Source organism: Diplotaxodon limnothrissa, linkage group LG8 (genome assembly GCF_057381915.1).
Source record: "Diplotaxodon limnothrissa isolate DT_005_m linkage group LG8, D_limnothrissa_male_GT1.1, whole genome shotgun sequence".
NCBI classification, from domain to species: Eukaryota; Metazoa; Chordata; class Actinopteri; order Cichliformes; family Cichlidae; genus Diplotaxodon; species Diplotaxodon limnothrissa.
Window position 1 is genome coordinate 28,823,593 of NC_140603.1, and position 24,464 is coordinate 28,848,056.

Consider the following 24,464-nt stretch of genomic DNA (forward strand, 5'->3'; position numbering starts at 1 on the left):
AAAGACTATGTGTTTTAAGCAACTTTTGCCATGGTTTTTCTCCACACACACACAAACACGAAAACCGTAGGTTTGACGTTGCCCACCGCTTTAAGTTATAACGTCCTTCTCTTACAGAAAACATGCTTTCAATACTTTGTGATGTTTGAATTCTTACCACATCTGTGCCAGTGTCGTAAGTTTTCATAAATTCAAATAATGCAATAGATAAAAAGTTAATTTAATATTCTATTTTTATATTATTTTGTTGTTGTTGTTTTATTTTCCTAACCCTGGAACGCTGCAGTGTACTGGCCCTTTAAGACGCTAGCCTGTAGAGTCACGTGTCAGGCGTCATGTGATATAAGTATTATCAGAGACTGTTTGCTTTGTGCGTTCTGTGTGTTGCAGGCTGTCACTACCACATCAAACGGTACATGTATGTGACCCTTCAGGCGAGGTAAGAGGATGATTTCCGTTTCGTACGTTGATTTAAAAAAAAGAAAAAGAAAAGAAAAGAGAACATCCGCTTAACTTCATTTAAACCAGCTAGCTTTGTTTTTAGCTGCATAGCCTGCTACGCTAACTTGTATTTTTATTATAAAAGCTAGCGTTAGAAAGCTCTCTCCTTTCAGCTGGTATTTTTTATAAGTTCCAGGTTATTTTTCTTAAACGTTGTCACTCCTTTTACCCCCTGTAGTATAATGCAGTATTTCCTAAAAGCATAATATCGACTGACAGTGTACTGTTGTTTTTCAGGAGTATGCAGAAAAGTGCCCAGTGCTGATAACGATTAAACTCTTTCTACCTGCTCTCGGGATTCCTGCTAATCATGGTAAATGTTTTATTTCGTATATATTGCTTCAGTATTGGCTTTGTAAAGGTTTAGTTTGTATATTTAAGAAAAAATAAATAAAAAGTGGGCGGAAAGCGACTAAACCCCATCCCCGAGCTTTACCATATATTGACATATGCACAGGTGAAGTTTAGCAATCTTTCACGTTATGAATTGTTGCAGTTCTTTTAAAGTCGTTGACAGTAATGTTTGTCTTTTATTGAAATGTGAGCTTAACGTGTGTTTACAAAGAAACTAGACCTTCCATTATTGCCCTGTTGGTGCAGCCTTTTCTTATCTATTTTCATTTGCTATGTACCAGATCTGTTTGTCTTTTAGTTTATATTGCCCTCCCACGTTAGATTTAAATGGGTGTCGTGGCGTTGCCCTTTGGCATCGTGTGTAGGTTGTCTGTGTAGGTTCCCACTTATCTGGGTCATGGTAGTCTTTAGATCTGGAATATAAGGCAGCTGGACTTCATAAGGTTTTGAAGATATTTTACTTGTCATCCAAGAGGCTTCTTGAGTTTTAGAGAGGGAATGCTGTCCTTTCACACCTTGTCTCAGGTGACTGACATCATGCTGGGCTGGAGCAATGCCTGAGGTTTTACTTGTCTGCTCAGGTGACAGGATTGACCTGCACAAACACTTTGGGTCACTGCTCCCAAAATGACCTGGGACAGTTTTTCTAAACCTAAAAAAAAACTGGGTAGAAATTTTGAGATTGAGCCACTATATGAGCCATCATGACTCCTTTCTAGTTTGTAGCCAGTGTGACGATTTGGTAAAAGTTAGAATCTGGCAGGTGAAACTAAAGTGGATTACCTGTTTGAATTTACTTTAATGATTTGTGCTCTTGAACTAAATGCCATGAACAGCACGTCAATCCAGAGCTGAAAGATCTTATGAACTGATCAGATCATTTCAGCAGCACGTTACTTATAGATCTGCTCTCTGATTAAGACAGTGGATCTGTATATGACCGTAGTTAACATAAGCCAGGAAATTTATCAAATGTCAGCATCCTGAGCAGTCCCTAATCTTTAATCTTCCCCTCATGTTTGCTTTTTTTTCTCTCTCTACATCTTCTTGATCTCTGAGAGTATTGCACATTAATATTTTATTGTTGGACAGTCTCTCTAATTGGAGATCGGGCTGAGAGACAAACTGCACAGAAACAGTTTGTGTTTTGTGCTTTTAGAAACATTGCATTTTAATTCTTGCGCCCCTTTTTTGCAGTACTAGTAGCTACTTAAGAGGGACTATAGGATCTTTGAAATTGAACATGTCTCTATTACAAACCAGGTGTCTTACTTAGGTTAAAGAAAAGAGAAGGAAATGAATAAATAGAAACCTGTGAAATGCAATGATGTAAAATCTTTAAATAATAGAATGCAATGATTCTAGTAGAACAGGAACTCATGAAGCTAAATGGGTATTGAGGTGTATAAAATTTGAAAGGTTGCATTTGCCTGTGCTCATGGCAGTGGAGCTGAATGCCATCAGTAATAGATATGGACGCTATCCAGAGTGAGAAGTGCAAAGAAACACCCCAACGCTAACCTAGTACAAAAATATGAAAGTGAAAATTGACGTTTTGAGCAGACACATAACGCTATTTTAAACATGTTGCATGTGTTCAGTTTGAACATCCCTTTTTCATTCTCAGTACAGAATCTGCAAAAGATGAGAAGTCCTTAACTACAGCAAAATGTATTTGTTGGAACTTGGTCTCAAGTGACAGAGCTGTAAAAGCAAGCTTCATTTTCATATTTGGGCAGTTTCAGGCGTCATCTTTGAATTGAACTGTAATTAGATGTAAAATGAGGAGTTCTATAAGGCTAAGCTTTTATAAAAGTTAAAGTTTATGTTTGGACTACTTGAAGGCTTCTTGTTAACAAAATTAAATTCCAAGAGGCTGCATGAGGCAAACTTTTCACTTGTATTAAAATTAAAGCATCTCCATAAACTGCAGCTGTCTGCCCTGAGTTTAAAATCCCTGCCACAGATGCTACTGCTTGCCGTCTACAGTTATTAAATTATATTTGAGGAAATATTTGTGGTTTCAGCCCAGAATTGCCACCTTGTCAGAAGCATCCAGACTTTTAGGAGACATTTCAGAGTGTTTTGTGTTTTCTCGTGATTTCCTCTTAACCTGTGTTTTAGCAGTGTGTATCATCAAAGTGGTATTAATAATCTGTTTTCATTCCTGATGCTCATTTGAGGAAAAACAAAGACAAACAAGATGAACAAGAGCTCTTCCAGGAACGGTGATGCCATTTTTCTGAAGACTTAATTGGTCTGTAGGTGGCGATTTCTTACCTGTTCTCTAACGTGGAATCTAACCGGCACTGGAGCAGATAATAACATCATGGCTATGTACTCCAGGAAGAAGTGAACCACCTTCATAACATGGAAAACTTTTTATTTATTTCCATCCAGCCTGTAAAATGTATAGCAATTAAAATGTTATCACAAACTTGTGACATGAGCCAGCAGGAACGTCCAATGAGTTTAGTTTTTCTGGGACAAAAAGTCACTGCTGTATCACAACAGTCCAGAGGAAAATCAGTCTTAAATTGGCACTAAATCTTTTTTCATTACATATTCAGCAGTCGGTTAAGTCTGTTATTCTGTTCTTTCTGCTTGAGCTAAAAGGCTGTTAATGATGCTAGCGGCCAACTAAAAATAATAGACATGAGTCACTTTCAGTCTGAGTTTTTGCAAAAGCCAATAATTGAATCTTGAACTCGTGACTTGCCATTTATAGTGCTGCTGTTTAGGACATAAAGTAGTTATGATATGAAGGGAACGTCAATCTCAGAAGGATCTGGGTTTGTTTAGTGGCGAAATCCAGTTTCAGTTGAAATTCTTTTGCAGCTGCTAAGCATACTTGTCTTTGTTTCCCTCCTCCTCACTCACAGCCAGAATAAAACCCAGAAATCCCCATAAGGGTTTGTATTAATCGCTCACAGCCCTGTCCTCTGTTCCCTGTGTTCAGGCTCTGCAGATGGGGTTCTTGTGTTTGGCCCTGCTGGGTCTGAGCTCGGCGCTGGTCTGTCCCAATGGACACACATGTCAGAACAAAAACACCTGCTGCAAGAATACTGAGGGGGGATACGGATGCTGCCCGCTACCACGTGTGAGTTACCCGTCACTGTTGTGTCTGACCTGGATGTTAATCAAGTACACTATCGTGCTTCTATAAGTTAAGACGAGGGTAGCAGCCAGGTACTGCTAACCAAATGCACTTGATTCATCGATCATCAGTGAGTGTGAGCGACGAAGAGTTTGCTAGTCTAAAGCATTTGTGTGTTTAACACAGTGCTGAAGAGGGAAGATGCCAGTAATGATCTCAGAGGAGCAGTTGTTGCTGCCCATCAATCTAAGGGAGGGTTAGAAAGCAGTTTCCAGTCAGTCTGAAGTCTGTCATTCTACATAAGTGGAAAACATTGGATACAGTTGCCAGTCTTCCCAGGAGTTCAGGTCCCGGCACGTTTACCATGAGATCAGACTGTCCAGTGCTTAAACTGAAAAAACCAAGATCTGCATCTCACACTCTACATGCCTCAGCGTGTTTAAGTTTGTGACGCACAATTTACAAAAAAAAGAAACGGGTATGACTTGTTTACAAGTGTCAGGAAAAAGTGCCTTGTCATGGCAGCACAGCTTAGGTTTGCAGAGTTGCATGTGAATATTCCACAAGAGTTGCAGAACAATGTTTGTTTGGCACTGTATAAATAACGTTTGATGTAATCTGTCCAAATGACAAAAGCACCTCAATGCACTTTATATTATATGATAAAGACCCTACAATGATTCAAAGAAATTCCCAAAATTGGATGACCCTGATGAACAAGCACTTGGCAACAGTGGGAAAGAAAACTCCCTTTGAACAGGAAAGAAACTCCTGGAATCAGGCTCAGGGAGGGGCAGCAATCTGCCACGACCGGTCGGGTGTAAGGGGAGGAAGACGTGACAAAAGATGCTCTGTGGAAGAAAGCCCGAGATTATTAATAACATCATCAACAATCATGGGACGTGCCCAGCAGCCTAGGCCTGTTGCAGCATAAATAAGGGAGGGTTCAGGGTCACGTGTTCCAGCCCCAAGTACATGCTTTATCAACTCTAATCTTAAAACGTCATTCCAAATGTCAGCACAGTGGTGGAGAGCTGAGGGTTTGTTTCACAGCCACAGCGTTGTACTCTAGAGTCAAATGGTCAAAGCGTGGTCCAAACTGGATCATGCACCAGCACAATGATTGTAAGCACAGCAGCAAATCTACAACAGAATGGGGGGGGGGAGAAAAGACTGAAGTTATTGCAGTAGTAGGTCAAGCTGCAGACCTCAACCCATTAGAGGGCCTTCAATGGCGCAGTAGGCGGGGTCACATGGCAGTTTTACCCACAGACACCACTCTGGCTTGTTCTGCCACAGTAAATGAGTAAAACTGGAAACCTGCAGCATGTGAGCTGTAGAGTACAATTTTCCTAGAAGCTAGCTGTGAATAAGGCTAGCGCTCAAACTCGGGCCGTTTCTCAGCCATAAAGCGCTCTCACTGAGAACTGAGTGTCCGTTGTACTGATCGAGGATGACACGGGGTTTTATTTCCCTCTGTGCAGGGGCGTCTTCCTCCTGACGGTGTTTTAATTTTGAGAGCTTGTTCATATTGCTCACACGCTGAAGGGGAGTTCTTTTAAAAATATAGTATTAGAAAGTTTAATAGAACAAAACAGTCAACATACAGTTTCATAGAATGACCTTGAACATTATGCATATTATTGACAGTATATATTATGACTTTTGTACAAGAGTTGCAGGATATTTTGTACTATAAACTAATAAAACTCAGTATTTATGTTCTGCTTGGGAAAAATAGTACTGTAAAATAAAATGTCAGTTTGCTGTCACTTAAAATTGATTTCAATTTTTAAGTTTCCTCTCAGTGAACCTGTTTCTCTTACACTCTGTTTGAATCCCTCTGTAGGCAGAGTGCTGTTCAGACCACCTCCACTGCTGTTACGAGGGCACCCTGTGTGATTTGGTCCATGAGAAATGCGTCAATAAAACAGTTTCCCTGCCGTGGATGACACGACTCCCGACCCAGCCTCAGGTGAAGGGGGTGGGGCAAAGCTTAGCTTCTGTCTTTAGACATCTTAACGTTGATTACCCCACCAACAACCATTGGAAGATTATCTTAAAGGAATCTCCAGTGAACCAAGCTCAGTTTTGTTATCTGGATACGTTTGCTCAGTTGGTGTTATTTGTTAAAATAATGGAATTGTCTGATCTGCTTTGTACGTTCCTCCCACCCCAAAAACAAATGACTTAAAAGAACAACACTCATGGGTAAATAAGGTGTTTGAAGAGGTGCGGGGAATGTTTTTGAAACGTGCAGAGTATTGAGAGGCGCAATAGTGTTGGTTTCACGATGGCACTACAAGCACAGATGCTTCGACCTCCCCCACACAGGCTACCTGATCTCTCTTGGTGCAGCGCCAAGATGTTTCCACGGACTTAATCTCTCCAGCAGTTGTTTGTTCTCTTGTCTTGCAAGGAAAATCTATATTTTATATATGTATATTACGCTGTGGCTGGAGTGATTTTCAGTGTGTTTTAATTGATTATTGATTCCTTGAACTGTTCATATTTGAGTGTTTTTAAGCCTTTTGTTTGTTTGACCATGTGGCGTCCTTGCATTTGTATGCGTTGGCTGTGATGTGATTGCTTCAGCTCGAGGAGACGGTGAAGGCAGTCGTTTGTCCGGACCAGGTGTCTGAGTGTCCGGATGACACGACTTGCTGCCAGCTTCCTGACAGCTCCTGGGGCTGCTGCCCCTTAGCCAAGGTGACACACATAAGCACAAACGCCATCTCTTTGCCTAAAATCACTGACTCACACAAGCCCCAGGTTTCTCACACCAAAAAATGATCAGCTGTTTCTTGCATGAGTTCTTGACAGGCTGCCTATGAAAGTTTGTAGCTGTTTAAAATGAAATGTGATGTATTTCTTCACCAACACTGTATGTTTAATACACACTTCAGTTTGCCTCAAGTTTCACACACACACATTGAAATGGTTTCAGACCATGTTTATAGATGATGTAAAGGATGCACAGGCTTAGAAAATGCAACAGCTTTAAGAATCTTTAAGTTTATTTGCAACCCTTCTACTACCACAAATTCCTGACACTTCATTTAGTGATGACTCTGTTTTAAATCCTTAGCGGTGATCATTCATTTTATATTAAAAAAACAAACAAAGTGTCATTGGACTTGTGGTTGTCTGTGTTGTGTCTATTTGCCAATGTCTTCAATCATGTTGCCTCAACACTCATTGAGGGGTGGTTGTGTGGTTCTGAAGTTGCTTCATGAACAAATTGGCTGGCAACACAGAATGACACTGCACGTCTGCCACAGACTGCACATTTTCTGAAGTCAAAATTAGTGAGTCTGACCTTTTGCTGAATCACTCATAGCTGCTGATGTCAGCACTCTGCAGCTGCCAGCAAAGGCAAAGAGGGGAGAACTTGATCGATCCTGAAAGCAGCTAAAACTATAGAAATGTCAGAATCTAAAGTAAGTGTTAAAAATGTCAGACACTTAGGATTTGATTTAGACACACCAAAAATGAAAACTTTATACATTTCAGCTTTTTCATATTCTGATAATGGCTAATACTGTGTGAATATAAGTCTTATAATCTCTGTATACTCCTGGTGGAAAATAAAATAAATGTCTGTTCAGAGTGAAATGACCAGTTTTAGACATTTATTTGCTTCAAATGAAACACTTTGAATTTCTTCAGTATTTAAAACTCATTGAAGCTGCAGCATTTCCTTGGAATCAGATGGTGTTTGTTGGCTGCACATTCAGCAATCAGTGCTCATTTGCTTTAATAGAAAGGCACATCTGCCTGTTTTATTCAAACTACTCTATATACTGAATTAAAATGTCTCACGTGCATCAATTGTTCATTTTTCATGTCCCAGTTGTATATCTATAGTGCTGGTGTGCTTCACGATCCCGTGATCTTCTCTCTGCAGGCGGTGTGTTGTGACGATAGGCGCCACTGCTGCCCTGAGGCAACAAAGTGTGATATCGCTCACTTGCGGTGCGTCTCTGCCTCGCTGGAGTCTTTCCCTCTGCTGGCCAAACTACCTGCTAGAAGGAGAGGGAATAACCCAGGTGGGGATTACATCATATAAATAAACAGTGAAATGTGATGATCATGTATTCACTTACGTTTCTAAATTTATATGCAGATGATACTGTAGTGTTAACAGAAGACTGCGTTTCTCTTTAGGTCTTACTACTTTTGTAGCTTCCATTGGCAGTTCAATATCGTGCCCTGATGGGAAACTCAGCTGCCCGAACGCTTTCACATGCTGTCTGCTACCCAGCGGAGAGTACGGCTGCTGCCCATACCCAAAGGTGCATATAAATGCTGTAGATGTAGTACAAGTGATTTGAATTAAAGTATTCCAACAGTTTCCAGCATTTTCCATATTTTTATGTTGCTGAATTAAAGCTGTTTGATTCTTACTGTACTGATTGGAGGAAAACATTGACACGAGGGTTCCTAATAAGGCTAAAACATCCTGTGTTTGAATCTCATGCAGGCCACATGCTGTGAGGATCACCTTCACTGTTGCCCTGCCAACATGGAGTGTGACCTGAAGCATTCACGGTGTAGGCGTGGCGAGACCGTCATGCCCCTGATGAAGAAGATCCCTGCTGTAGCCAGTGACAGTAAGTCTTATCTTTAAATTAAAAAACAAACATTGAATAGGATTTTATTGATGGATTCCGTGTCACTTCTGTCATCCCCTCAGTCAGTTGTCCAGACAAGAAGTCATTTTGTCCTGATCACACCACATGCTGCAAGATGATCAACGACACCTACGGCTGCTGCCCGATGCCCAGTGTAAGTAGTATGAAGTCACTGAGCGATGGGGTCAGTTTAGATGAACAGGAAGTTGCAGAGAGACCGACTCTTACTAGCTAAAGGTCATTGTGAAGCTTTTTAATATTTTATCAGGTGTTTAGTCTTTTTAGATATCAAATAAGTGGCATATCTAACAAACTGAAGGCTGCTTTTGCTCAAATGTAATGAGTCCCTGTTGGAATTTCCTTTCATTTATGAATTTGAAATACTTATGGAGAGTTGATTCAAAGTGTTAAGACTTCCTTTTGGTAGTTTTCCTCTGAAAGTCAATACGAGGTTGAAAGAAACGCTACAACATTGCAATGAATGAAGTAATCATTAGACTGAAAAACCAGAATAAGCTGCACAGTGCTTCAAAATGAATGGATAATTAGCCAAAAACACTGCAAAATCGAGGCAGGGATATTCTTCAGTGTACGTCCTTCACCTGAGCTCTGCTCAAAAGCTTTTCAGTTACTGAAAGCACAAAGACTCATAAATGAAGGTAGTTGCAGTAAAGGCCCAGGAGAGCAGCTCGGGGGAGGAAATGCAGTATTTGATGAGGTTGAGTTCTCACTTTCACACAATCATTGATTGCAAAGATTTACTACTTCTTTCAGGCCATCTGTTGTTCAGATCGCATCCACTGCTGCCCTGCAGGCTCAGAGTGCGACCTGTACCACAGGACCTGTGAGTCTACCCAGAGAAACCCCACCATGACACTGGCAGAAGCTGCAACCGAGCTCCTTAAAGTCCAGAGAAAAGGTGAGTGAGACGGCCATCGTCACATCTTCTGTGATCAAACTCTAAATATTTAATGTGTTTCAGAGAAAAACATGTTTTAATACAAATGTTTTATTAATATCTTCAGTAATGTTGCCTTAATCTGTTTGACTGAAATTCGTCAACTTTAACGTTTTGAGTGGAGTGGGAAGAAGCTTTTCTCCATCTGTTTTCATCTTGTCAGTGATTGGGTTTCTTTGTGCCAAAATTTGACAAGGAGGAAGAAGAATGTGTGAAATGTATATCTGGTTGTGCTGCATTGTGGGGGGGGGGGTTCCCTCAAAACGTTTCATTGAGTCAAGCAGTGTTACAGGAATCTAAAAATGTTAGCTTCTGTGGTGGTGATTTTTATTGTTCTGCAGACCTTTCAGTCCATTCCATCCCCTGCAACGACTCTGTGGCCTGTGCTGACGGAAGCACCTGCTGTAAAACACTGAAAGGAGACTGGGCCTGCTGTCCGTTACCACAGGTACACTTTTCCTTTAATGACCTGTTCTCCTCTCCGACAGGGAGACTGTAACTCATGTGAGTTATTGTCCATTAATAAACACGAGTAGAGCTTATTAATGGACTCTCCTTTAGGTAATGTAGTAGTTCATTTGCAGACTCTAAGTCTGGGTTGTTCCTCATCCCTGCAGGCTGTGTGCTGTGAGGACCACCTGCACTGCTGCCCCCACGGCACCATTTGTAACCTGAAAAGCTCCACGTGCGACGACTCCACAGGTAACGCCGTGACTCCCATGCTTGGACACGTGCCGGTATTTCCTTTACTGGAAGACAGTAACAACAGGTGCGACAAATCAACGACATGTCCTGGGAAATCCACCTGCTGCAAGACTGCGAGTGGCGGTTGGGCCTGCTGTCCGCTGCGTCAGGTAATCCGGGGCTGAAGTGAGGACTGCTTTCTTCTGTCTTGTCTCTAGTATTCAAAATGCTGAGCTCATGAAAATCCTGTAACCACAAGTACATCAGGCTCAAACCATCAACAGAGAACTGAGCCAGATTTTTCTGAGGAGGGCAAACTCATGCTGATGTGAGTGGGCGAACAGTGGCGCAGGTCAGCGGGTGAGCTAGTAACAATGAGCTAATTCGTAAACAAACATGCCAATTTATTTCAAAGACTCAGAGCAAATTGGTGTGTGTTAAACAAGCAGACTCGATGAGGGAGCGGGTACCGATCACCGCCTTTGGAAAGATGTGCTAAATTAATGCTGCCCAGGACGCTCACACAGGAGATTTATGATCTTAAGAGTTTACATTTGTAAATTAAAAAAAAAAAAATCAATTGGCTTACATGGCTTTCTAGTAGTTCGGTGTAACACTCCTCTGGTCTGTATTGTGTGTACCTGCAGGCTGTGTGCTGTGAGGACCACCTGCACTGCTGCCCCCACGGCACCATTTGTAACCTGGCAGCCGAAACTTGCGATGACCCTCGGGGCTTCTCTCCGCCCGTCTCCTGGCTGACAAAGGTAGCAGCTCTGACCTTGGAGGTGGAGGATGAGAAATGCGATGAGAAGACCAGATGTCCGTGGGGCTCCACCTGCTGTAAAATGAACTCCGGACAGTGGGCCTGCTGCCCTTTACCACAGGTCAGCATCTCCTTTCTGCCTCCTGATCATATGTGCTGGCCAGATTTAACTTTGATGTGCAAATAGCCAAGGGTTTGTTTGTTCTTGGTGTCAGCTGTGGTTATTTCTGACATCCTGTTCTAATTTTTCTTACTGATACTTGAATTATTTTTATCCACAGCACATTCAAACACGACAGAAATTGTAATGATTTGGTTAACATTAACCACCGAGCCTCTGTAATTTCTCTTTTTTTTTTTTTTTTTTTTTTTTGTCTGGCATCATCTCCTAATTCCTGTGTGATCCCAGGAGTGCTTTCATGGTGCATAAGTGGCTCATCTTTAGGTCATGACCTATTTCTGGGTGGTTATTTGTTTACTGTAGTAGTAGTAGTAGTAGTAGGCTTGTAGATTCCAGCTTCCAGGTCTTGAAAGTTCATACTCATCTGTTAAGCCCTATTTGCACAGGATTAGTAGTACCAGGGGACCTTATGTGATTTAGACACATGCACGCCCCTCCTAATCCTGAATTAAATTCATTAGAGGTCCCCAGGTAATCCTAGATCCAATGTGAACAGTGATTACAGTCCAGCTTAAGACGTGTGATGATTAGAAAATGTCAATCAAACCCAAGTCTGAGGATGGAAAATAAGAAGTCAGCTGTGGCTCTGAGTGCATTTCAGTAATGTCTCATTCACACTAGTTTAAACACAAAATGGAACAGGACAGCAGCCTGCTTGTAACTCAGGGAAACTTCATTTTTTTTTTTTTTTTTTTTTTTTTTCGGTGACAGTTTGCTTAGAAATATAATTATGATCTGTTCACAGAATTTCTGTTATGAAGCAAACAACAGGTTTCTTTTGAAACTTTCTTTATTTCTCACCACACTCTCAAAGCCTGACCTATAATTATATTCTAAAAACTCTCCCTCCCTCCGACATTGGGGTCTTGATTGATTATTCTGGACCATATACTGCATATACTTAGTGTTGACAACATCAAAGAAATACCAAATGTAATAAAAATTCTACACCCACAAAAGAAATATTTAAAGATGACAATAACATCCTGGCATCAAACTCTCTCCATCCTACTCCGCTGACCGACCGACCAGCCCGGGTTGGCCTGCAGGCTCACGATACTCAGGGCCTCCTCTGTGCGTTCCCTGAAGTGAGTGGCCACTGTGGAGCGCAGCTGATCCGCCCGTATGGCATACCGGTGTTGCTGCAAGCGCGCTCCCAAACAGGCCCAAATTCCCCCCACATACATTAAACCACAATACTACATCGTAAGACCCACGCTGAGTCGCAGGCCTTCACACCAGCTGTCAAAGATACTTTTAGCAGTCTCACTCGTCCAATGAATGCCATCAGCTATGGTATGGAAGTGTTGTTGAGGTATGCACGGTAAATAATTATAATGTGTACTGATGAAGTTATTGATCATAGTGAGATTTGACTGTTGGAGTTTGGATAGTGATCTGGAAAAGTGGATGTGGGCTACAAAAATGTCTGCATTCGGAAACACTGCTTTCGCCCCATTCACCACCTTGCGTAGTTGTTTAATTGAGGTCTTCTGAGGGTCCTGATCCTTATTATTAAGGCCTACAGACAAGATCACCATTTCCGTATTTTCACACACCGGCGTCATTTCCAACAGGTTGAAGAAATGGTAAAAGTTCGCACCCGGGTAGCTCTCCACCTGAATCTGATCATTCTCGAAGGGGGGTATTCTATTTAGATTGGAGTCCCCCAAGAAAACTACCGGTTTATCAACTTTGATTCTCCAATCCTGTAATTTCCTACTAGGCCTCGCCCGATGGTAAGTAGGTGTATGGTAACCCCCCTCTGCGCCCCTCGTCTCCGCCCCCGCCCCGACCGGCTCTCCCTTTCCTGTAAGCCCGCGCCCGCTGTGAGACTCCCTCTGCTTTATTTGCCACACGGTTTTAAACTCTGCCGCCGAGCCATTGCTCTCATTATCCTCCTCGCTCAGGTGAAAATTACTCTCAATATTAAAATAGTGGGGATCAGCGCGGTCCAATGAGTCACTGCTCAGGTTTCCCGCTGGCTCCTGCTGTTGCAGGGCCTCAATCGTCATTTCACCCACTACCTTGTCACCTGTTTCAGCAGAGGTTTGGATTTTTACTCGCTTTTGTTGTTTCATTATAGGGTCCGGACCATTTGTCCGGTCTCCTGCGCGAGACGTGGAGCAAGAAACTGGAGGGGTGGCGGGCTCAGATGGCAACCTGTTCGCGGCCGTTAAGGGCAAGTCGCGGCGCACAGTATTTCTAGGACACACAGGGGGGGAGCACAAAGAGGCAGGCAGAATGTCATCAGCTTCATCCAAATCTACCACAACATTTGATCTAACTCTGGCTGTTGCCTCCACCCTACTCCCACCCTCTCCCGTCTTCCCCCCATCTACATTTCTCCCCTTTTCTACAATTACCCTCGGGAGGGCTCCCGAGGTGGCCGGCGCACGGGCATTAACAGTCTGAAGCTCATTCAGCTCCTCTAAAATAGTTTTCCTTTTCCCCAACGATAGGTTTTTCTGATGGGAAACATTTTGTGTATTACTGCTACTAGCAGTCTGGTTTTTCACCACTGTAGGTAAGGGCGGAAATTCATTATCATCTCTCAAATCAATCGGCATTACCCCCGATCTTCCCCCCCTCTGTACTGTGTTCTGTTCCCGTGTGTGGCCGGCCTCCGAGCGGGCCCTCCCTCCACCCTCTTCCCCTGACGATTTAAGCAGAGTTTCAACTGTTGACATTGTAGAAACTCGTAAGCGAGCCCCGTATCTTTTAAAAGCCCACGTCTTTGCCACCTGAAATGACACCTCAGTCTTTCTAGTTCCTTTTAAAGATTCAATAACAGTGGCATAATGATCATAAAGAATATCTAGATTTTTGGACATCCAAGAGTCTGTGTTTTGCTCAAGTTGCCTCCTAACTTGTTCTGTGGGCGCAGCCGGTTTTATAAAACTAGAGAGCCTGGACACCTGTTTTATCATACCCCTGGGGTATAAGCCCGTGTCGCGTGCTTCTTCAATCACACTTTTATGGTGTACAGTCTGTATTAATTTAAATATATTCTTCGCACTCTTCCTTGTGTCAGCATCAAGTGCACGCTTTGGTGCGGGAGCATCTTGTCCTCCTTGTTGTCTAACACGTCTCATGTTCGGGCGACCCCATCCCTCCCCGTGCCTCGTCCCCTCCCGACCCCCAGCATGCGTAGCCAGACCACCACCAGACGAACTTTCACCTAAGGTTTCAAAGTTATTGTTTTGTACCTTATATTTGTCAGTGGGGAGCTCACCTGAGTTTCTTTGTGTTTGTTGGACCACTCTATTCAGGCTCAGTGATCTCTGTCTCCTCCGTGCTTTTCGCTGGTGGCGTGGAAACGTCCATCCGCCATCCTGCATGTCGTTTTCTTGCAGTCGTGGCGTTTCCAACCGGTGTGCTTCCATCCTGGACCCGAACAATATAGTAGTCCCACCGATCACGGGCGTCCCCGCGTCAGTGTCTGTTGGTCGGTTGAGACTCAAAAAACAAGAGGGTTTAGGTGCACACACCGATGCCTCGCTCAGATCCAACGCCACCTCTCACTTCCCGTTTAGAGTTCACGGTCAATTCGCTACAGGTGAATAAAAACTCCCCACTTTACAGTTGTAAAAAAAGTTCGTCAATTAAAATAGTCTTTCATGTGACTGGGCTAAACAAAGTTACTTGTCGCCCATCTCTGGAAGGGCTAAAAAAGTCGCCTTTCTTCCAACAAATTTGGTCTAGCGTCCCTGACGTTTCGCAGAGTTACCGCTTCTTCAGAGGGATACATGCTACTAGGTGTCCGGAAGGAGCGAGGCATTTAAACACATTTCCTGGGAGATGCCCAAGTCCTGGGCCCCTCCCAGGATTGGTAATCATAGGTCACATGGATGTTTTCATGTCACCTGATCCCTCCCCAATATTAAAAGGTGTCCAGGCCTCTCTCTAAAAGAACAACAAAATTAAAAGTAAAAATAAAAAGAACCCATTTAAAATATCATATGGAATTGATAAGAAAGAATAAAAATAACCATAGAAAATTGTAAAAAGATAAAAATAAAACCCATGATAATACCATTCAAAACCATAAAATTATTATTTATAATCTTTATGATTAAAACATCATCCTGCTGAGGATGGTTTAATAAAATGTGTGTGTGTGTGTGTGTGTGTGTGTGTGTGTATATGTGTGTATATATATATATATATATATATATATGAGAGACATTATTTTGTAAGAAAGAAGGTGAACACAAAAAAAATATATCTCTGAAAAGCAAGAGGGATGGGGGAAAAAAAACAGAGCTAAAGTTAAGACAAATATAAATCAATTGGGGATGGAGAGGGAAAATATAATAAAAAAACTAGGTAAGGGAGTGGGGTCCGGAGGGAGTCTTAGGGCTGTCGCGGACCAGGGGGAGAACCCGACAACGGGTAACATCCGGAGCAGGAACGTGAAAACAGGGAAAGAAAGGAAAAAGAAAATACATTAAAAAAATCTACAAAAACTAAATAAACAATCAACCCATATTCACCTTCATTCCAAAACTAAAAAGGCTATGTAAGGCAACCCATAATAATAAGAACCCTATATTAAGAATGGCTTTTTAAGAGTAATTGAACAAATAATCAACGAAAACCACAACTTGAAGGGCTGCTTTTCCTATTGCACTAGGACAGCCATTATACTCCCCAATAGATGATGGGGGGAAGACATCACTATAACGAAATCAGGTAAAAGGTCCAGTCGGTCAGCGGAGGCCTCAACATAAATAAGAGGGCAAATTAATTCTTATTTCATGGCCACCTCAACCCAAATGCTTGGCATTTTTAGATATTCACTCCCCACTATAAGGTTTAAGTTTCCCAAATGCAGTTACCAACTGTTAATATTTCCCCCAAGATGTTAAATTTAGGGTCATGCGGCCTGGGCAGGGTCATCTTCCCTTTTAATTCTCCAGTTCTAATAGTATCTGCCAAGCCAAAGTGGTTAGGTTTAGGGCCATGTGTCTAGTTAAGACCATCCTCCAAATTATCCACATTCTAGGGACACTTTCTTAAGGCAAAATGGTTAGGTTTAGGATCCAGTGGCCTGGGTAGGATCATCCCACAGGTTATACACAATGAAGATACAAAAAAAAGAAATTGTTAAATTCAGATTATTAAATCTTTTTGAGAAAAACAATTCAATAAACTCAGTAATCTCCATTTGTCCCAAGGAGATGCTGTTTTATATTTCAAGGAGTAATCAGTCTGTTTACTAAGAGGTCCTTTTAGGAATCGTGGATGGATGTCAGATACAAATTCCTGGCACAGGCTGGTTAGGTGTTAGGAAACTATAGCTTAGATGTTTTTTAATTCAAACTTTGGTGCACGGTCCTAGGAATTACTGAAACATCCCATCTCCACTTACTCCGCTCTTCTCCTTCTCTCCAGCATACTCCTCTTCTTCTTGGGTGCGTCTTGTACCTTCTTCCATATGTTGTCAATCATAAAACCGTCCCCCAATGTCTTTATTCCCCCCAGGCCATAAGGCAGACTCATTGAAAGTTCCAGCACTGTCACCAATACTAAAAAAGGTCCCAAAGCCATATTTCTCCCATAACTCCCTGGAGGGGATGTGACCTCCAAGAGAAAGGGTTTTTATCGTTTTTGATTTTCTTATTCATTTTCAACAATAATCACACTCCATGCAGTTAGTAATTATAATGAATCCTCACACTGTTAGTGTTACACTCTGTTCAAAACAACCTCCATGCAGTTCTGTCATGGGGACTTATGGCAATCAGGGAAACATACTCAATATTGACAAGTAGTCTTTGTATTTCATTTTGAGCTCCTTAACTGCAGGACTACAACGCCTGTGGATTTATTTCCAATATTTGTCGCATCTGCGGCAGATTTACTGCTGACTCTGATCAGGAAAGTGAGACGTCGAAAGAGAGGTAAGCGAGCCGGCGTACTCGTGCGTTTGAGGAAACGCGGACTGAGAACGGCCCTTCCTGGGATCTTCCTTTCTAATGTACGCTCACTCTGGAATAAGATAGACGAACTGGCCCTGATGAGAAGCATGAACAGAGACTTTGCCTCCTCCTGTGTCTTATGTTTTACGGAGTCGTGGCTCAGTGAGGACATCCCGGACTGCGCGCTCAAGCTGGAGGGCTTTCATCTGCTGCGCGCGGACCGGCAGGCCGCTCTCTCCGGTAAAACCAAAGGTGGAGGTGTCTGCTTCTATATCAATAGTGGCTGGTGCACAGATGTAACAGTGATTGCTCAGCACTGCTCTCCCTCTCTGGAATATCTTTTCATTCACTGCAAACCGTTTTATTCTCCGCGGGAGTTTGCTTCATTCATCCTGGCCGCTGTTTACATCCCGCCAGACGCGGATGCGCAAGCAGCTCAGTGCGCACTCGCAGAGCAGATTCTCCACACGGAGCGGACATACCCGGACTCTCTCATCATTGCTCTTGGGGACTTTAACAAAGCCAATCTGAGCCATGAGCTTCCGAAATACAAGCAGTATATTAAATGCCCGACCAGAGAGGAGAGGACATTGGACCACTGCTACAGCACGATCAGCGGGGCCTATCGCGCGGTGCCGCGCGCTTCACTCGGACTTTCTGATCACGTCATGATCCACCTAATCCCCGCGTACAGACAGAGGCTGAAGCTCTCCAAACCTGTCGTGAGGACCAAAAAACTGTGGAGCAACGAGGCTGTGGAGGAGCTTCGCACGTGTTTGGAGACCACAGACTGGGACACAATGAAGGCTGCTTCTAACAGCTTGGACGAGTTTACGGACACTGTCACCTCCTATATCCACTTCTGTGAGGACAGCATTGTGCCATCACGCACCAGGGTGAGTTATAACAATGACAAAACCCTGGTTTACTCCTAAACTCAAAAAGCTGTGGCTGGAAAAGAGTAAGGCGTTCAGAAGCGGAGACAGGGACTGCTACAGAGAGGCCAAGTACAGGTTCACTAAGGAAGTGGACATTGCCAAACATCAGCACTCTGAGAAGATGCAGCAGCAGATCTCAGAGAATGACTCGGCCTCTGTGTGGAAAGGTTTTAGGAATATTACAAACTACAAGCCTAAAACCCCCCACTCCACTGATGACTTGCTCTTAGCCAACACCCTTAACGACTTCTTCTGTCGTTTTGACGAGCCATCAGGCAGCCTTCACACCTCCAACGACCCCAACAATAGAGGCACTTTGGACACTCATTCCCCCACCTCTCCCCCCTCCATAGAGCCATCACCACCTTCAAACTGTTCACCTGCAACACCCGCCCCCTCACCCCACACAAAAGAGGATTTCACACCACCTCCTCCGACCACAACTCTTCATATTCATGAAGCAGATGTGAGGAAGCAGTTTAGGAGTCTGAATGCTCGGAAAGCTCCCGGCCCAGACGGTGTGTCTCCTGCCACCCTCAGACACTGTGCAAACGAGCTGGCCCCAGTGTTTTCTGGCATCTTCAACTCCTCACTGCAGGCATGTCATGTGCCTGCCTGCTTCAAGTCCTCTACCATAATCCCTGTCCCCAAGAAACCTAGGATCACTGGACTAAATGACTACAGACCCGTGGCTCTGACATCTGTGGTCATGAAGTCATTTGAGCGCCTAGTCCTCTCCCATCTCAAGACCCTCACGGCCCCCCTCCTGGACCCCCTGCAGTTTGCATATAGAGCCAACAGGTCTGTAGACGACGCCATCAACATGGCCCTACACTTCATCCTGCAGCATCTGGACTCCCCAGGAACCTACGCCAGGATCCTGTTTGTGGACTTCAGCTCTGCCTTCAACACCATCCTTCCAGACCATCTCCGAGGCAAGCTTTCCCAGATGAATGTGCCTGATCCCATCTGCCGGTGGATCACTGACTTCCTGACGGACAGGAAGCAGCACGTGAGGCTGGGAAAGAATGTCTCGGACTCCCGGACCATCAGCACCGGCTCCCCTCAGGGCTGTGTTCTTTCTCCTCTACTCTTCTCCCTGTACACCAACTGCTGCACCTCCACCCACCAGTCTGTCAAGCTAATCAAGTTCGCAGATGACACCACCGTCATTGGGCTCATCTCTGACGGGGATGAGTCTGCCTACAGGAGGGAGGTTGAACGTCTGGTGTCTTGGTGCAGCCACAACAACCTGGTGCTGAATGCCCAGAAGACAGTGGAGATTATTGTGGACTTCAGGAAGCACACAGCCCCACTCCCCCCCATCATCCTGACTGACACCCCCATCACCTCTGTGGACTCATTCCGCTTCCTGGGTACCACCATCACCCAGGACCTGAAGTGGGAGCCCACCATCACCTCCGTCATCAAGAAAGCCCAGCAGAGGATGTACTTCCTGAGGCAGCTGAAGAAATTCAACCTGCCAACACGGACGATGATGCAATTCTACACTGCAATCATCGAGTCCATCCTCACCTCCTCCATCACCGTGTGGTACGCTGGAGCCACTATCAGGGACAAACAGAGACTGCAGCGTGTTGTGCGCTCTGCTGAGAAGGTGATTGGCTGCAGACTCCCATCTCTGCAGGACCTGTACACCTCCAGGACACTGCGGCGTGCAGCCCGGATCTCAGCTGACCCTTCTCACCCTGGACACAGTCTGTTTGACCTGCTCCCCTCAGGCAGGAGGCTCCGGTCCATTCGCACCAGAACCTCTCGCCACAAGAACAGTTTCTTCCCCTCTGCTGTTGGACACATGAACAATAACCACATGACTGTCCCCGCCACTAACACATGACCCTACGCTGTGTCACTGCATCATTTCATGTCTGGCACTGATCACCACCTGCACTCATGTATATATCTTTCTACGTAGCACTCATAATTCTTATTCTCATGTATATATCTCATGTATATCTCATGCACATATCTTTCTTTCTACATAGCACTTTAATTCTTATTGTCTGCACTGAAGCACCGCAGCAATTTCCTAATGTTGTAAACCTCAACATCTGGCAATAAACCCATTCTGATTCTGATTGAATCTTTATTTGGTCTGTAACTGTTGGCAATTAGATGTGTTGACCAGCCTGAAAAATGCTCAACCTTTGGACGACAACCCGGCCATAAGCTGACTACATGGGCTGCCCTCCAATAGGCAACTGGTCTCAGTTGAAGGCTGACCACATCTCATCTTTGTTTGTTCACAGGAATCAACTTAACTGGTTAACAGCCAGTTGTTTTGTTGTTAATCCATAAAAATGGGATGTTGCCAAGCGCTACATTGTAACGTTGCAGTTAAGTTTCCATCCTGCAGCAACTTTGTTTTTAAAGGTGTGTTTTTTTGTTTTTTTTTTTCTCTTCTGAGTGCAATTGTCTACATGACCCCCATTCAGTCACAGACCGGTATCAGACTAACTTGATCCTTATTGCTGTTTCAGTCACATGGCAGCTGACCGGGTGATCAGGCATGGGCCTGTCAAAGTGGCTGTTTCAGTGACTTCATTGCACAGTTTCAGTAATTTTGGTCAACCTATGCTCTCAACCCTGTTCTCCCTCATGTGACTGTAGAGATTTTCTGTACTTCTACTTTGAGACAGCTGTTATACCGGAGTGGATTTTTCAGAGGCAAAGACAAACTGATCGAAATTCAAAAGTCTGAATTTAAATGTATAGATGTGTTAAATCATCCAAAATACTCCTTCTCTTTTGGGAAGATGTAACAGGAAACACTGAGATTTACACCTGGAACCAGTGGTTTAACAACAGAACTCTTAATAGTAGACAATTAGTTGGTGTTTTGAAGCTGACTAGAGGTGGATCATATGGTGTCAAATAAAATGAGGATAACTTTTCAGCTGTTTCATCAACAGAAGAGCAGCCTGTGATGTTTTGAAGGATTTCAGTCTGTGATGTAGAACTCGTTCCTTGTTTCGTTCCAGGCTGTGTGCTGCAACGATCACGAGCACTGCTGCCCCAAAGGCTACAAGTGCAATGTGGCAGAGGGCACCTGTGACAAACCCGTTGGCCTCAGTGTGGCCTGGCTGCAGAAGATCCCAGCCCTGCAGGAGGAGCTCGGCCAGACTGTTTCCCATCCAACTCAGAACATGTGCGACACCCAGACCAGCTGTCCCAGAGACACGACCTGCTGCTTCATGGAAAAGGAACACAAATGGGGCTGCTGCCCTCTGCCAAACGTGAGTTTAACCCCTCCCTTTTTTAAATTATTAATTCTTTTTAAATGGGAGAGTGTCAGTTACCCGTGTTGCCCGTCAGGCTGTCTGCTGCAAAGATGGAAACCATTGCTGCCCCAGCGGACACACCTGTGAGCCCCACCACTTCTCCTGCTCCAGAGGTTCCCATGTTATACCGTGGTTCGCCAAAGTGAGCGCTGTAACAGAGCCGGGCGCCGTGATCGACGTTAAATGTGACAACAAGAGCAGCTGCGCTTCAGGGACGACCTGCTGTAAGCTGAAGACCGGAAAGTGGGGCTGCTGCCCGCTGTTCAAGGTTTGTGCATCAGTGATGTTCAGACTGTCATTAAATCCTCGAGTTTTCCACAAAGGTGCTCATTTGATAAGATCACAAACTGATCTGTGACATTTCTGCAGTGTCTTGCTGATGTAGAATATCATTTGGTTTCACAACAGACTAAAATGAATCAGACAGCAGTTTCAATAGTGATGTAAAACCGGCTTTCTTTCCTGTTTAAACAAATTTGGTGCTTACAGCAGGAAATACAATTGCCATTTAGACCATATTTTTGGAGTGTTCAATAGTGTATATAGGGAAAAGCTTAATAGGAATCACTGAAATGCTTCACTCGTGGCTGTAACATGTTAATATCTGGCATCGTGGTCTCTTCTCAGGCTGTTTGCTGCACTGACCACGAGCACTGCTGCCCTCAGGGCTACACCTGCAACATGCAGACAGGAACATGCGAGAAGCAACGACACTACCACCACCTCAGCACCATCCCTCAGATCGAAGTGCTACAGTCTGTGAAGGAGGACGAGGAGGATGTGGCGTGTGATGGCAGGGGCGAGTTTCGCTGCTCCAAACGAGACACCTGCTGTAAGATCTCCGCCACGGAGTGGAGCTGCTGCCCCTCCCCCAGGGTACGTTCACCTGTCAGTCCCTCCCACTCATTTACATTTGAAGTCATTCTTCCAGCCGTGACTTTGGATGGTCCTTGTTCTAGGCTCGATTTTGGAATGTTTATGTTAAAACTTAGCAGGTATACTATATGTTGCTGTGCTACTACTCATCTTTGATAATCGACTTTTATTGTTGCTGAATTCATTCAGCTCATATGTTTGTTTAGAATAAAATAAGTTTGAGCCTTGCCGATTGATTCGGTGCTGAACACGCTGTGTCTGTTCTCAGGCCGTCTGCTGCTTTGACTCGAAGCACTGCTGTCCTGCTGGGTACTCGTGCGACCTCAAGGCCGGAGGCTGCACCTTGCAGACCCAGCTGACCTGGGACTCGTGGTTTGGGGACCGAAAGAGAGACACTGTCCACCACGGACTCTAATCCACTGAAGTGCAATGATGATCTCAATCTTTCCGTTATGTCATCTACTGGTGTTGTCTGTGGACAAGAAGGGCTTCTTCCCGTTTCATTTCGTGGAGGTGCATTCACTGAGTTTTTTGCACTCTTGCGTATTTTTGAGTTTTGTGTGGTTGGGGGGGATTTGGTCCACATATGCAGGAAAAACATTTGTTTAATTGCTTTTTGCCAATGAAGGAATTTTAGTGAAGTTGAAGTAGTTTTCAAGGGGGAAGCAGGTGAAACCTAGCCTGCATTCTGGTTGAAAATATTTATTGCACTCCTTCAGAACCACTCTACATCTAGGTTCCAGGACAGCTTTACAGTGCGTCCGTTTCAACCTGCGGTGTTATCTGTTAATGTCAGATCTGAAGTTTTCTTATAGGTAACAAACCCCATTTCAAAATAAACTTCAGTGAATTCGTCTCTTTTGAAAGTCTATTGTTTCTGCTGATATTTTTTCTCCCCCTTTCTTCTTCAGACAGAGTAGCTTAGCATGAGTGAACTTAAAATAATGAACCCATACAGGGAGCTTGACGCCTGCTCTCAGTTCATTCTGTCTGAAATTGGCTGCTTCACTCCTTTAGCTCTACGTATCTTCTGATTGGCTGCCCAAAACTTTAAACAACAGGTGGGTGCAGCGGGTGGAGAATGCGCTCTTCAACCTTTAAGATAGAGGAGCATGTTTTTGTACCAAGGTTGGCAGTTCCTTTGAGTTTGTGTAACAAATCTTATGCATATTTTGATATTTGTTGATACTTTCATGAAAGAAACTCCCTGATCATTAGTGTTTAAACATGAGTGCACAGAGCTGGTCTACTCTCTGGAAGAGAATCATGAATGTACAAACTGCCTTTTTGTGAGCAACATTTCCTAAATAATCTGACTTGAACCACGTGTCTTCTCTAAAAGGCAGTTTTTGTTAAGTCAGAACTGTATCATCTTTCCTGATGGTTTATTCATTAAAATGGCAAAGTTGCAAATTAACCACTTTAACAGTGGAAAAACCACAAATCTGGACAAACTAACAGGTAGCCTTTGGAATTGTTTCCAGTGTTTCTGAATTTATTAATGCAGTTGTTAATTTGACTGTTTCAGGCTTAGAGGATGAAATCGAGCTGTCCGATTAGAGCTGCTGTGATTGTGGGCACATTTACTTTATGGTAAAGTGGTTTTGGTGTCTGGAGACTCGATGTTTCACTGACTCTTAAGAATGTCAAACATTTATTGTTGTACATGCAAACTGAAATGTAGGCGTCTGTAAAGGTGAGAGGAAAACTTTAGACATTTCACTTCCAGAAACGAAGGATTTATCGGAACGTTTCATGGCTGAGCCAGTTTTAATCAGGTTTTCATAACCATTTCACGCTTTCGCCACAACTTGGCTGCTTGTTGCTGTTTTAATGTTGCCGCCAACAAGCAGCACCATTAATAAAAAAATAAATAAACAACAATAATTAAAAAAACATTTCTTTCCTCATTTGGAAGCTGACGGGACACGAACGAGCATCGAGCAGTTTGTGCCTTCTTCAGTAGGAGTTACTTGTATCCTTTGGAAAGTCTTTTGTTTTGTGCAGTTGTAACATTGATTTGCATCTTTGTCTTCATAGAAACGTAACACAGGCGCTCAGGAGAATCTTTTGGAGTTATTTGTGAATTGAGACTTGGTCAGTGTCACAGTTGGTAATATGTTTGAGTTTGTAGATTCAGGAGTTCCTAAAAAGCTGAACGATCTCTTAAACTTAAGTAATTTCAATGACTTTTAAATAACTGTCATGTAAAGTGGTTTACAGATTGGCTCAATCTGAAAATAAAAGTTCAT

The 24,464-nt window shown here is 43.6% G+C and overlaps 1 protein-coding gene across 1 annotated transcript; it reads left to right on the top strand.

Annotated features, from left to right (window-relative positions):
* The first annotated feature begins 367 nt into the window (after nt 1-367).
* Nucleotides 368-24,464, top strand: grnb (granulin b). The gene is made up of 17 exons (XM_085361637.1): nt 368-439; nt 739-814; nt 3,815-3,955; nt 5,802-5,927; nt 6,548-6,661; nt 7,860-8,001; nt 8,120-8,247; nt 8,436-8,565; nt 8,649-8,740; nt 9,361-9,505; nt 9,886-9,992; nt 10,162-10,398; nt 10,876-11,112; nt 21,037-21,291; nt 21,371-21,604; nt 21,964-22,212; nt 22,481-24,464. Exons 2-17 carry the CDS (start codon nt 812-814, stop codon nt 22,625-22,627), a joined length of 2,487 nt encoding a protein of 828 aa, XP_085217763.1. The 5' UTR covers nt 368-439; nt 739-811; the 3' UTR covers nt 22,628-24,464.

Coding starts and splice junctions, on each gene's coding strand:
- grnb (XM_085361637.1), top strand. Junction 8,741..9,360: donor GCTGCTGCCCGATGCCCAGT/GTAAGTAGTATG, acceptor TACTTCTTTCAG/GCCATCTGTTGTTCAGATCG. Junction 9,506..9,885: donor CCTTAAAGTCCAGAGAAAAG/GTGAGTGAGACG, acceptor ATTGTTCTGCAG/ACCTTTCAGTCCATTCCATC.